The sequence below is a fragment of the Sarcophilus harrisii genome, chromosome 6, assembly GCF_902635505.1.
Source record: "Sarcophilus harrisii chromosome 6, mSarHar1.11, whole genome shotgun sequence".
In the NCBI taxonomy this organism is placed as follows: Eukaryota; Metazoa; Chordata; class Mammalia; order Dasyuromorphia; family Dasyuridae; genus Sarcophilus; species Sarcophilus harrisii.
Window position 1 is genome coordinate 208963524 of NC_045431.1, and position 15308 is coordinate 208978831.

At 35.0% G+C, this 15308-nt stretch overlaps 1 protein-coding gene across 2 annotated transcripts in view; it reads left to right on the forward strand.

Annotated features, from left to right (window-relative positions):
- NELL1 (neural EGFL like 1) overlaps positions 1–15308 on the forward strand; it is an 842535-nt gene that overhangs the window by 520946 nt on the left and 306281 nt on the right. For both annotated transcript variants that reach the window (XM_031941958.1, XM_031941959.1), the window contains exon 14: positions 12406–12528. In XM_031941958.1, the coding sequence (XP_031797818.1) occupies positions 12406–12528 (123 nt within the window). The remainder of the gene's footprint in view (positions 1–12405; positions 12529–15308) is intronic.

Consider the following 15308-nt stretch of genomic DNA (forward strand, 5'->3'; position numbering starts at 1 on the left):
TTGGAAAAAATCAGTGGAGGGGAGGCATTAGAATTAAGGAGGACCTCTGTTTCTTAATATCGATGTGACTTTGGGCAAGACATTTACTCTCTATTTTTTCAGTTCCTTCATCATAAATGAGGGTTTGGACTAAGACTAGGGGTTTCTTGGCTTGATGAGGAGCAATCATCAAGGTTGATGTATGATGAGGAACAGGATGTCCCCCCTCACTGTTCTATCTCACATAAATGACTAGGCAGAAAGTACAAGATGACCATCACTCTGACCTTTCTCTGTTCAAACCTCCATTAATTTCCATGATGACACCAAAGTACTTTCCCTTCTCCCCCCCCCCCAAAAATAATCACACTGGCTTTTTTGGTATAATTTTCAATAACATTTATTTCTTCCCTATTTGACATCACCCAGACCTGAATGTCAAATTCAGGGACAGCCTTTCCAGTTTGAGCACTTTGCCTAACACATAAATTAGAACATATAATTATAGAAAGTTACAGATACAAATGATCTTAGAAATTCAACTAGTCTAGAGATTCTTTATGTAAACTGATTTCCAGGGATCTCTAAACTTGGATGATATGCGCACACGCGCACACACACATACACACACACATACACACACACACGACACATTTTTTAGCTAAGTGAAATTTAGGATTTTCTTCAATTATAAATTAGCAATGAATGAAAGTATTGTTCTGCATAGAATTCCAAAGAAATTGATAAAGGGAGAAGGAAAGGGAAGAAGCATTGGGCTAAGTGCTTAACAAATATTCTCATACAACAGAAACAGAAGCCAAGAAACCCCTGATCTTAGTCCAAACCCTCATTTTTGATGAAGGAACTGAAAAAAATAGAGAGTAAATATCTTGCCCAAAGTCACATAGATATTGAGAAACAGAGGTTCTCCTTAATTCTAATGCGTTCTCTCCACTGATTTTTTTCCAATTTATCATGCGCTTTGCTTATTTGTATATAGTTGTTTGTATACTTTGTCTCCCATTAGACTGTGAATTACTTGAAAGGAGGAACTATCTCTTAGCTTTCTTCATGTTCTCAGCTTTATAGCAGTGGCTGAATTAATAATATTTATTGATTTATTGACTTGGGAGCTGGGATTTGGGCAACAGGCCATCTGTTGCCCAAGCCAGTGCTCATTCTCCTTTGCTGCTATTGCCTAATGGTCTATAGGACCACAATACCTCATGGTCCTCAATAGCAATTTGGCTTTGGTTTTAATTGGTTAAGTTGTCAGTTGGATTTCATCCTGTATATATGCAGTGTAGAAAGACATTTATTAATTTTTATTTCAGAAAAAATCACTATTTAAAGTTCCCTAAGCAGCTGTTTCATTGATGCTATGATTCTGTATAGTTATCTCTAAAGTTTTTTTTTTTTTTTTTTTTTTCCCTTTTATGCCTTTGGAAAGTAATGACAATGTAGTGTATAGCCTTGATAAGGAAACTGCCTGTTCGGTTTTTTTCAAGACGTGAGGCAGGAATTTGGACTAAGACTTAACCAAATCTTTCTCTCTTTCGTCAGTTAAAAAGATAATGGATCCAGAGATGGAAGCAATTTCAGGGGCCATCTAATTCAATCCCTAAGGAATAGGGAAATTAAGTACTTGCCCAAAGCCACATGGATAATAAACATCAAATGTGAAATCTGAACCCAAAATTTCTGTCTAGGTCTTTTATTATTTGTTGATTTTTTTTTTTTTTTGCTCAAGTTGTGTTCTGCTGAATAAGCTCCCTTGCTTATGTGGGCTCATCCTGATGACTATGAGATGTCGCATCATGGATCTGGTACCCATTTAGGCAACACTCTCAGTGTACAGTCCTGGATGATAGATTTGCACCTGCACTAACTGCTCCACTGATTATGTGGTTTCTATTGGAGCAGTAGACCATACTCTGCAGTCTAAGCTACGTTGGACTGAACAGCTGGGACCAAAACTAGGCTGCTCTTTCAACATAGCCTAAGAAACTGGCTCTGGAGAGTAGACACACCAGAAGCAAAGGATAAGACCTCTCCACTGTTGTTTAACATCTCTTTACAGCTAATAGTTTCATTTAGTTGATGTTATCCAGTCTACTGGCATTGAGCCCAGATTATGATACTATAGCAATGTCTGGGAAAACCAGAGGAGCTAAAGGCATCTGCCCCTGCAAATGATGGCAACTTATCCCTCCTCTCTTGGCTATTCATCAGATGCTCTATCTAGTGTCACTGGCTCATGTCCTGCTGTTTTGTCTGATACCTGTGAGAATAGTATACTACTGTGGGGCTTCATTGTACTACATAGGTTATTTGAAGAGCTTTTAGTTCCTCAGGGAAATGTTTCATCATTTAGTGAAACTGGTAAGTTCTAGATTATATTGAGACTGATGTATTAGGTCTAGGAAATCATCTAATTAACTTTCCTCATTTAAAAAAAAATTCCAATCAGGAAAAAATCCTGTTCTGCCAAAATATCTACTTCTCCCTGCAAATGCAAAAGAAGAAAAAACAAAACCCCTACTACAAATATATGTGGTTAAGGACAACACTTTTCCTCATTGACCATGTCCAAAAAATGTCTAATTCTGCACTCCCTATCAAGTGGTGAGTAGGAATGCTCATCATTCATTCTCTGAAATCATGATCAATATTGTGTTGATCACAATTTCTTTCAAAGCTGTCTGTCTTTACAATACTGATATTATTGTATAAATGGTTCTCTTGGTTCTGCTCTTTCTGTATCATTTCATACAAGTCTCCTCATATTTCTCCAAAACCTCTTGATCATTTCTTATAGCACAGTAGTAATATCTCATATTTATACTGTGTGTGTGTGTGGGGAGGGGGCAACAATTTCTCACTTTATGTACATTCTTTCAATTTCTAATTTGTGCCATTACAAAAATATCTACAAATACAGTTAGTATATTCTTAAAGGATTTCTTAGGATTAATTCTTCCCTTCATCTTCTCTCCTACAAATTCCCTTCTGTCTCCTAATTCTTCATGGAGTGAAGTGTACTTTTTTTGCTCTGTAATTTGTGTATATGTTCTTTCCTTTGACCAGTTTGCATGAGATTCTAATGTTGCTCTTTCTTCCCACATTTTTTCTTATTTGTATTGATATTAACTCATATACCATGATTATATGAGATAATTTCCCTTTATCTTTCTCTCACATCCTCTGGCAAATAATGTTCTCTTCCATTTCTATTCTTTTGAGATTGTCGTGACTTAATAAAATTCTTCCCAAATCTTTTCGAATTAGATTCTTTCTGAGATCCCTTCTGATAGTGTTCAGAGAAGATACATGTATCATGTCTTCATATTAAATGATAAGTAGTTTTTCTTTGTTTAGTTTTTTATGAGTAATTTATTTTTTACCTTTTAATGTTTCTCTTGATTTCTGTCTTGGTTTCAAATTTTCTAAGTGGCTCTGGTCTTTATATCAGGAATGTTTGAAAGTCATTTCATTAAAGATGCATTTTTACCCCCATTATATTATATTCAGTTTTGCTAAGTAATAGTATTTAAGCCTATATTATTTTCCTTCTGGAATATCATATTCCAAATTTTCTACTCTTCTCCACTCTACACTGATAAATGATATATAGGTCTGCCTGAAGTTCCATGATACTTGAATTCTTTCTTTCTGACTGCTGGAAGTGCTATTATCCCTACCCTGTAAATGCTGGATTTTTGCTTTGATGTTCCTAGGAATATTCACTTTGTGGATTCTTTCAGAGAGTAACTGACAGATTCTTCTTATACCCACTTTTCCTTCTGATTAAAAGAGATCAGAGCAGTTTTATGACTTCTTAAAATAGAATGTCTGTATTTAACATGTATAAGACTGCTTGCCACCTAAGGGAGGAGGTGGAAGGAGGGAGGGGAAAAGTAGGAACAGAAGTGAGTGTGAGGGATAATGTTGTAAAAAATTACCCAAGTATGGGCTCTGTCAATAAAAAGTTACAATTATGAAAAATAAATAAATAAATGTAATGGGTGAAAATATTCAATAAATAAAATAAAATTAAATATACAATGTCTAAAATATAATGTTCATTTTTATCCTTGTTATTCTTGGCTGTCAGATAGTCAAAGTTTTAATTCGGTTGACCTCAGCAAATCATTTAATCTTTCTTTTTCTCATGTTCCTTACCTGAAAAATGAGGCATTGGATTAAATGATCTACAACAAAAGTATTAATAAAGTACACAGGCTTCATGAGGATGCAACACTCCCAAGTGTCACCTCTATCAGATTAAAATGTGATATGGAAATATGTAACAAAAATAAAAATATAATAAAGCAGAGGTAATATTACCTTTTAAAACTAAGTCAATGAGGCTCAGAGGGGTCCTTATGTATGCATTATTGGCTTCCAGTTTCTTTTTGAAGTTGACATCACTTATCTACAAGGTTCATTCCAACTCTAAATCTGTAATCCTGTGAGCAGGTAATCTCTAAGGCCCCCCTCAGTTTTCAAAATGATGATTCTTTGCAATTATGATTATTATTTTTTTTTGCAGTGAGGGAATTAAAACCCCTTTCCTGCTGACGTCAGAGGAATGTTGTAAAAATCAAATAAGATAATACTACATATGAGACCTAGTACAGTGATGTGATCTAGCAATGCAGGAAGTCATTCATTAGCAAGGCATCTCAGCCCAGAGATGCTTCATCTCTATAGCTAGTGGGATTCACAGTTTTAGTCAGTTCTACAGAGCTCTGGATGGACCACTTAAGAACACGGTTGGTTCCCAAGAAAATGGCAATTAGTACTGACTGCCCTGTTGGACAGATTGATTCAATTTTTTAGGACAAGTGAGTGGAAAGAAGGAGCCAGTCATACATGTCTGTGTTCTGACTAGCTCTGGGATATTGGAATGTAAGGAACTATTTAAAATGAATTCTTTTTGATGTGCTCAGGCCTGCGTACAGTTGGAAAAGCTTCATGGTGTCAGTCTTCTTTTTTAAAAAAGGTGTGTAATGTTTAAAGTATTGCTCTGGATCCTTGGAAACATGCCCTTTCTTTTTCTTATTGGTTATCTTTAATGGTTCCTATGGGCTTATTTTAAATAGATTGCTGTCTCATTCAGAAATTCATCCAGTGTAGTATTTATCAAGGCCTTTGAATATAGAAACAGGAAAATAACATATTTTGGGGTGTCTTTGTAGCTTACTCTTGGAATTGATTAGCAGAACTGTGTAGGAGAACCCCAAAGTAAATTTAACAAAGACAGGCCTACTTAGAATTGAAGAAGTACTTCAGTGGTATTAACACATTTTTTCCAGAGTTTGTATTTATCCATTCATTTATTCCTAATCGAGTGTGTCCTATAGCATAATATAGGGACAAACACAAATTGGACTACTCTATTACCTTAGGCAAATCAGTCAACCTTGGGATCAGTCCACTCATCTTTAAAATAAGGAATTTAAACCTTTAAGATTCTTGCTATCTCAGAAATAATGTACTGTCCTGTTCAATCCCTTTCTCCTTCAACCCCATTCCACACCTTTGTGTGATGATGTCAAAGGAAACACAAAACTACAGAAGACACAGTTGTTGCTTTAAGGGAATTCTGGTCTGGTTTTGTGTTGGGAGAGGAGATAGTAGACAAAGGCAATTAAGATATGTACTTGTATTTATTATGTGGGGGGGGGGGGGGGGAGGGGGGCGGGGGGGGGGGGGGGGGGGGGGGGGAAGTGACCTAGTAGAGCAAGGCTGACACAAGGGATAAGTGGAACTTGTTTTGGGAGTCACTATTTTCACAGATGCTGGAGGATTCAATCAAGATATTAAAAAGGGAGCATACATGTGATTATATTTCCTGGGTTCTGGTATATTAGCATAAAAAAACATTTTTTTCCACCATCAGAATTAAGTGATTTGCCAAGAGCCACACAGTTAGTAAGTATCTGAAATTGGATTTGAACTCAGTCCTTTTGAGTCCAGGATTGGTACTCTATACACAATGGCAGTTACATGACCTTATAAAGTGCTTTTTTGATGAATGTCTTCTTTAGATGGATGAAGGTAATTCATGGGCAGAAGTCTGATTGTGACTGCTAAAACAACCTAGATTATCGTCTTTCCATGTTGTCTATATTGTATTGATTGTGACTCTGTTGGGAAAGCATCTGGGAAGCAACAATGGTGTATCTGATGTTTACTGAACATCTTAAGCACTGAAGCTATGTTGAGTGTCTAGCTCCGAGGTTAAACTGAAGTGAATTGCCTGAGTGAATGTATGCCTAATGATATTGGAATTGTAATTCAGTGATGAGCTATCAGAATAAAGGTTCGCCATCATTATTTGCTCATAATATAATACTCCTGATTAGTATGAAGGGTTAGGAAAACAGTCTAATGATAATTATAGTCTATGTACCAATATCTATTCTAAAGGATATAGAAATTAAGAAATGATCTGCTTACTAATTGAAAAAAGCCCATAAAAGAAATCAACAGTATTTTCCAAACCAAGTTAATATAAGCTTTTAGACTTGGTGACACTAATACCAAAGTAGACCAAATGAAGATGGTGAAAATATGTTGGAATATATAAATGATGCTAAAGACATAGTATACTCAGAAGCTTCATGATTGCATATCATAGATACTTTATTTTGAAACTAATGTAAGGATACAAGAAATTGTGAATCTCTCTCAACATCCCACTCATCCACACAGCACACAAAAGCTCTATTTTTACGGAAATTAAATGATTGATTGTTGATATAGGAATGATAAGCTTAGTAGGTTCATATTTTTATGTGTAGGTCATCAGCCTAGAGTCAAGGGTAAAATTAACGTAAATTCAAAGAAAAGTGAAAGATAAGGTGTGTTTTGTCATTAATTGAAAAGATTCCTCTTACTATGTTCAAATGGGCCATCATTGCCTAAACGTGGGAAATACAGAAAAGATGCAAACTCAGTTTTACCAATCAGGGCAAACATTTAACCAATGTTATAGAAAAGCCACAAAAGGAAATAGGTAGGGAAGTGGAAAAAATGCTAGATTTGATTTCAGGAAGAGCTGGATTCAAATTCAGATTCAGATACTAATTAGCTGTGTGTCAAACCATTAAACTTCTGTTTGCCTTAGATTATTCAACAGTAAAATGGGATTAATAATAGCACCAATCTCCCAGAATTACTGTGAATACCAAATGGGACAGTATTTGTAAAGCTCTTGTCACATTGCCTGACACATAGAATGAACTATATAAATGCTAGCTATTATTATTAAAGGAGGCCAAAAGAGCACAGAAATTATCTTAGCCAGAAAATACATGATCTTCTTGCCAAGCAGAGAGAAATGGCTGCCAAGGGCAATGTCAGATTTTAATACAAAGTCATTTGTCATACACCCCAGAAGAGGATAAAAGAAGCCAACAGACAGCATTGTGATATAAAAGATTGGACAATAAGTTTGGGGAAAGCGTGACCTAAATGACTCTCATCATCCTAAAAGCATTTATATGTGGCAGCAGAAAGAAGAAAACAAAAAAATGGAAAACTGCAATAAATTAGCCACTCTTTCTGTAAGGTTCCTTCTTCAGCAATGTGACATGTATTTCCACATTGGGACAATAACTTTTTCCTGAAGAAGAAAGAGCAAGAATGTTGAGCTCATTAATATAAATATATTCTATGAAGATATAAAGATGATTATACATGACATAAATGATATATTGATATAGATTTAGAAATCAGAACCTTTGACCAAATGTCACATGCATTTATACCTAAAAATCTACAAAATACGTTTAGAAGGATTAAAAAGTCTGTTTGAAATTATATTATATGAAACATGTTAATATTATGTTCAAGTTAAATGATAGATTGTCCCCTAACAAAAATAAAGCACATTTATCTCAAAAAATGCTCTACAGCAAACCACATCTTGGGAATTTATACAATTAACCGAAGATGAGTTTGTCATCTTTTCATTTCTTTATTTCCCACATTTAGGCACTGATGGCCCATTTGAACATGCTAAGGGGAAACTTTTCAATTAGTCACAAACATACCTTCTTATCTTTCACTTTTCTTTGAATTAATGTTAATTTTACCCTTGACTCTAGGTTGATGACCTAATTATATATAAAAATCTGAACCTACTAAGCTCATTATTATTCCTCTATCAATGATCAATCATTTAATGCAAGATACAATTTTTATTGTTTGCAGATTACAAGACAGCATTTAATGGTAGAGCAGAGGCTCTCTCCAAATCTTTTCCATGTATATTTAACTTAATTTATATTCCTTCAAAACTACAATTCTGTTTTTCACTTCAAAAATCCTGAGTATCATCAAGATAGATGTCTAACAAAGGTGTCACCCCAATGATGTTGGATGTCTCAAGTAGGTCTTAATGGAGAAGATTCTCTGCATCTGGTGTGGTCCATCAGATGTTATTCCCCATGTGTGGAAAACTCTCCTTTCTTACCTCTTCCTATTTACATCTTGCCTCCTGCATTAGCCCATGAGCTCAGAAAGAACTGCAACTGTTTTGTTTTTTTTTTGCCTTTCTCTGTGTCTGTACCATTTAATATTGCATCTGGTATTAAAGTGTGGGCATTTAAAAGGATTACTGACTGACTGAAATCATCAGCTGCTCTATAACTTGTCATGTTGGAGACTTACTTAGATTAATGAAATATTAAATGATTTTCAGTATTGGTTGGAGCTAGGACATGAACTAAAGTCAGGATTCAAGGCTGACTATTCACTAAACCATATGCCTTTTCTCTTGAATATAAATGCTTCATAATTACTTGATGAATGAATGGATGAATCCACCTTTTGACCTTTAGTCACAATACTATATTACTGGTTCATATTTAACTTTTTTACTAAATTTTGATCATCCCAACAAACCTCTTTCCCTCCTTGAGAGGCAGGATGGTATAGAGCATAGCTTGTTTAACTCAGAGTGAGGAGGATTTGGATTAAAATGTTGATTTAACTGTGTTCAGTTTTATGTCTCTGGATAAGTCATTTAATTTTTCTGTGCCTTAATTTTCTCATCTCCAAAATGAAAGGATTGAACTTTTGTTAGGTGCCTCCCACATCTAAATTTATGATTCTCTCAGTCCTCTTTCCTTTCTCCATCTTTTCTTGTACTTTTTGCGTGGCCACATTTTTTTTTTCCCGTAAAGCTTCTCTAACACCATTATTATCTCATTTATCTTTGGTTAAGCTGGTTTTTCTGACTTGCCTTCAAAGGTCTGGGTGATACAAATCACTCAAAGAAGGGATGCTTTCCACCACTCATATTTTATTACTCTCTATTTTCCCTGAGCTCAAGACCCTCCGATCTTCTGGAAGTTCCCAATGCCAAAAAATGACTTTGTCAGAAACTATGGATATGTGTGCCCACTTTCATCCACTGTCCTCTCACCCTGAGTTGACATTCTTTTTTTTTTTTTTTTTTTTTTGCCTGAAACAGCTCTGCTTTCATCCTGAGATGGTGACATTTCACAGAATCACAGAATCTGTGTTTCTGAAGAGACCTCAGATTTCAGTTAGTTTAATCTCAATATGAACTTAAATCTTCTCTACAACACATTTGAAAAATAGCTTTCTAATCTTAGCCTGTGGAACTCTAGGGATAGCAAATCTCTGATCTTTCAAGTCAGTCTATTCGTCCTTGGAAACCAACTCCCAGTAGTCCATCTACCATCACATTAAGCCCAAATTTAATTCTTTGTAATATCTACCCACGTTTTTTTTTGTTTGTTTGTTTTTTGTTTTGTTTTCTGGATATAAGTAACTGATCTAGTCTCTTCTCAATGTGGCAACCATTCCTATATGCAAAAACATGCCTTTGTTTTCTTCTCCAGATAAAACTTTCCCAGTCCCTTCGACTAGTTTTCTGAAATCAGGAGTCCTTGGTGAAATTCCATATCTGAAACTACTTACATCACTCTAAGCCAGCCTCTCAGTCTTCTATTTGTAGAATGGGTTAGAACGGAGATGCCCTTAGTTCCTTCCAGCTCCAGACATAAAACTAGTTGATCCTAGAATCCTGTAGTGTTAAATGTTCTTGTTACATTGGTACCCTTCCTTTGAGTTTGTCTTGATTGTCATTGTCTTTCCTAAAATGTCATATTCCAAACTCCACATGGCACTCTGAATATATTATTGCCATACTGGAGTTGACTAAGTCTATCTCCTTGTTCTGATAATTAAACTTCTCTTACAGTAGCCCTTAATACAGCTTAGTTCTTTAGCTTGCCCTATCACAATGCTAGATTCTTATTGTGTTTACAATCCATAAACCACACCAGTAGTCCACCAGTACATTATCCTGATACTTATCTGCAAAGGAGGGGTTTGCCTTTATCAGACACATAGTATATGATCAAAATAAATGTCATTAATTTAATCTTTTTTATTATTAATTCTATAGGAATGTTTAAAATAAAAGATAATGAAGCAGAAAGTTATTCCTTTTTTATTAAAGTTTTTATTTTCAAAACATATTGTAGATAGTTTTCAACATTCACTATTGCAAAATCTTGTGTTCCCAATTTTTTCCCTTCTTTTTGCCCACTCTTGTCACTAGATGGCAAGTAATCCATTATATCTTAAACATGTACAATTTTTCTATATGTATTTCTACAATTATCACACTGTGCAAAAAAAATCAGATCAAAAGGAAAAAAATGAGAAAATAAACAAAATGCAAGCAAACAACAAAAAAGTGAAAATATCCAATCCCCACAATCATCTTTCTGGGTACAAATGACTACGTCACAGGCCATTGGAACTGACCTGAATCATTTCATTGTTGAAAAGAGCCACATCCACCACAGTTGATCACCAAATAATCTTCTTGTTGCCTGTGTACAATGTTTTCCTGGTTCTACTCACTTCAGTAGTCTCTCTCCAGGCCTCTCTGAAATCATCCAATCATCCAGAGGGTTATTTCAAGGGGTTTTAGTCCATTCACCTAACAAATTATATGTAATTTTTCTTCCTATTGCAATGAATGTAATTGTTTTGGGGGTTTTAGTTAAAATTTTGACTCTTCATAACTAAAATATTTTGCTTCCCTTTCACAGAGTTTTAATCTGGGTTTTGTCCTAGAACACTTATATGAAAGGTCTGCTTCCCTGATAACCACCCTCACTGTACTTCTTAACCCTCTGGAGTTGTGAAACACAATTTGTATTGGTGTAAAATATAAGCTCCTTGAGAGCAGGGACTGTTTTGTTGTTGTCCATGTATTCTTAGGGCCAAGAACACATCTGGTGCTCAATGCAACTTAATTAAATTGTACTAAACAGCTTCTGTCAGACTCTCTGGGCCATGGGCCAACTTCTGCTGGCAGAAGCCTAGACCCATTCAACTGACACCAAAAAATGTCGCCTGTGTCTTCCCACTCCCCATTGATTACTTAACTAAATTCCCTCCAAGTTCCACTTTAACTGGTTGCCCATCTCTTTCTCCATCTCTTTCTGTCTCTCTCTTTCATCTATTTTTTTCTTTTCTTCTTAAATTTTAAGAAATAAAATTTTAGCTGGTTCATTGTCCAAAATTTATATCCCAATTATGTCAGCTCATATGTTTGTGCTGTGCAAGCCACCATGTTTGCTTTCAGTGTTAAAGGTTTGAAAAAGAAGCTAATTTGTCCCCAGTGCTATACAAGCTTATACTATGAAACACCCGTTTAAGGACTTTTTATTTCAAATATATAGAACAGAAGAATCAGTATTTGGCTGAGACTGATCTTTTTACTTGTTTCTGGTTTTGAATTCTACAAGTTTCTCTGGCATTTTTAAAAATTGTTCCATCAGACCCCATCCTCAGTACTGTAGATTCTGAATGATGGAGTATTTAAATATTTAATGTTATGATTGTTAGCATATTATTGCTTCCCAGGCATCAACCCAGAGGTTGAATGCTAAACCCTATGAAAATGGATTATATTGAAAATTAGGGTTGAGCTGCTGATGGATTCTAAAATGAAGTTTTGGCAGTATATCACACTCCAAGTCCATAAGTCACAGCCCAGTGCTTATTATAATTCCCTTTGGCCAGGATTATGAAAAAGGGATTCATGAGTAGTATTTGGAGAACAACCTTTTACGGTAGGTGGGCAATCTGTGACCTCCTTTCTCCCTTTATACTCCGTGGTTGAAGCAAATGATATTATTCAGACTATGAGTAGGCCAGGTGGGATAATATGGTAGCCTAACATTGGGAACATTTTGTGTGTCTATCTATTCATGCCATTTTGGGGGGTTGTTGATTCTGTAGTCTTACTGAAATATGTGCAAATGGACCTTGGCAAAGATTTATTATCATTAATCTAATTCACATGACCATTGCCTACTTCTTACTCAAAAGCAGTCCATCGTCTCTTTTCCTTTCTTCTCCTAGAACATGATGAATGTGGTAGCGGCCAGCACACCTGTGATGACAATGCAATCTGCACTAATACTGTCAGGGGACACAGCTGCACCTGCAAACCTGGCTATGTGGGCAATGGAACCATCTGCCGAGGTAGGTCCACTGTTTGGGCAATTTTATCAGAGCTACGCGTTTGATTAATGTGGATCTCAGGGTCCAGATTCTTGTCACTTTTGGTAGCCAGGTTCTCTCATGGTTTTAGCTTGTTTTATTATATGACATTTTATACATTTATGGAAGTGAAGAAGGCAATTGAGTTGTCCTTTCTATATTTCCATTGGAAAAAAAAGCCCTACTGTCTCCCTCCAAACCTTCGATTTCAGAGATATGTGGGACTCCCAGTATGAAAACATCGGGTTGCAGCTCAGCATCCTGTTTGTAACAATAATAGATTTTTGTCTGTGGCATCCATACCCATATTGTATAGTATATATCCCAGGCAGAATTTGAAACTAGGACTTCTTGATATCAGTACCTGCCTTGTATCAACTGTGCCAGGAATTCCTAATGTTTATTGGTCCCCAGATGTGTTAACTTTCTGATACTGATTATTTGAATGAAATTTCACAGTTGACCATTCATCTGCACAAAAGAAATGAAAAGAATTGATATGATTCTTTTATGGGTGCACCAAAAAAAAAGAAAAGAAAACTTCCTCAATTGGTATTACTTTAAAAAAATAAAATTTTCTGTATTTATTCGACAAGCTTTTTATACTTCTTGGGAAGGGGGAGCAACTCCTGGTTGACAACATCCAAACTCCCCATCCTTTAACTAGCATCTTTCTTTGAGATGAATTTGTGGTGCTATTCCCAATAGCTAATGTTAGCATGTTTTTTTTTTTTTTTCCTCAACATAAGGCATAAGTGAATAATATCAATGGATCACAAGCAGAGAAACTATATAGTAAAGCTGCTCTAAGTTCTACCTACTATTAGGGTCTGAAAGTAGTTGAACCATTTAGAAGTTTGGAGCTTAGCATTTCAGAGCAAGCCAAAGGTATTTCATGAAAAGGGAAAAGGAAGTATATTTCCACAGAGAAGCAGGCTGTTAACTAGGGCTGCATGCTAATGCTCTTGCATTGAGTAGCATGGGGATTTACTTTTAATGCATTTTCTGAAATTATGCCTCCATACAAAAAATATTAATTGCTTAGTTTTGGTGAGTTCATATTTGCCAGTTTCTCTAATGCTGTTATGATATGTATCAGCCTCATCTCAGTGGAATTTTCAAAACCAACTATGAAATGTATTAGTTCAAAAAAGGTCTTGAAGCCCTATGATTCTAAACTGAAGTGATTTTTGCCTTGTGAATTTTATGAATTGTGAAGTAGATTTTCTTGAAGGGATTCTTATTCAATCAAGTTGAACTTAAATATGTGGTATTGCTTTTGTGTCTTTTCTTCTTTTTTCTCCTTAATTTTCTCCTTTCTTCTTTTCCTTCTATTAATTTTTTCCTTTGCCTTTTCCCTTTTTCCATTCTTTTTTTTATTTTTCTCCATCCAAATATAATTATTATACAGTTTTATACAGAGAAATTCCTACTTCTGGACAAAAACAAAATATACTAACCTCAACTTATGAAATATTAGCAATGGTATTAACACACATAACATTAAGCATAAATAAAACAACGATAATTTGGATGGATTCTATTATATGGATTTTTCTGAATTGCTTGTATCAATAAAGGACATTTATCCTTGTAAAAATGAAGGGAAACAATAGAGAAGAATTAGTAAAATTCTAAGTGACTTTAAAAATTATTTTGTCTAAGCCCATAACTTTACAGAACCTATCAGAATTTAAATAAAGGAGGAATAAAAGAAAAAAAATTAAGATTTCCTGATCTTTATACTTAATATGTAAACGAAATATTTTGGTGGAGCAAAGCGTTTAAGATGTTTCTCCATGAAATGGTATGGCAGTCAAAAAAGAAAGTTAATGTAATCTTACCTTTTTAAAAAATAAAAGGAAGATTGTGCTTTTGTGATAGGATCACATTTGAAATATATTGATAATTTGGAAAGCGTCCCGTTAGTGTAGGACCTCAAAATTTTGCCATATGAAAGATGGTTGAAGGACTTGGAAAAGAAGACTTGGAAGGGATGTAGAGGAGTTGTCTTTAAAGTCATTGAGATGTCATGTAACAGAGGTATTCAACTTTTTTTTTTTACTTGGGCCCAAAAGCCAGAAGTTAGAGCAAATAGAGGAGAATTTAGAATCAAATGCAAAACACATGCACACATACTCACACTTCTTAAGTGTGATTACAATTCTTTAGAAGGCAATGGCCCTATGTTTATTAGAGGTCTTCATGCAAAAATTGACTAAGACCTTCACTCTGCTGTAAAAGGAATTTTTTTTTAAAGAAACTTATTAGATTCAATAGATTTTGAAGTCTTTTTCATTCTATATAAGTTTGTAATTATGAATTGGGCTTTTTCTCCATGATCCACATATAGGTGAAAACTAGAAATTTGATTCAGTAACATAATAATAATAATATTTGTATAGTGCATACAGGGTAGCTGGCACTGTGATAAACATTTTGAAAACATTATCTCATTTGACAGTCATAACAATCCTAGGGGGTAGAGGCAATTATGTTTATTTTATATTTGGGAAAACTGAGGCAAATAATGTTTAAGTGATGTCACAATGTCTTATATCTGCTAAGTGTCTGATTCAAGATTCAAATTCAGGTCTCTCAAATATTCAGATTTTGGTTATCATATGTGGGGCTGGAGTTAAATGGTACGAAGTGAAATCTTTTATTTGAACTATTCTCCCTCTGCTACTTTTTGTATTAAAAATGTTTGGCTTTGGAACAACATATTCTGACAATATTGAGTAACGGGGGTTTGGGATTAT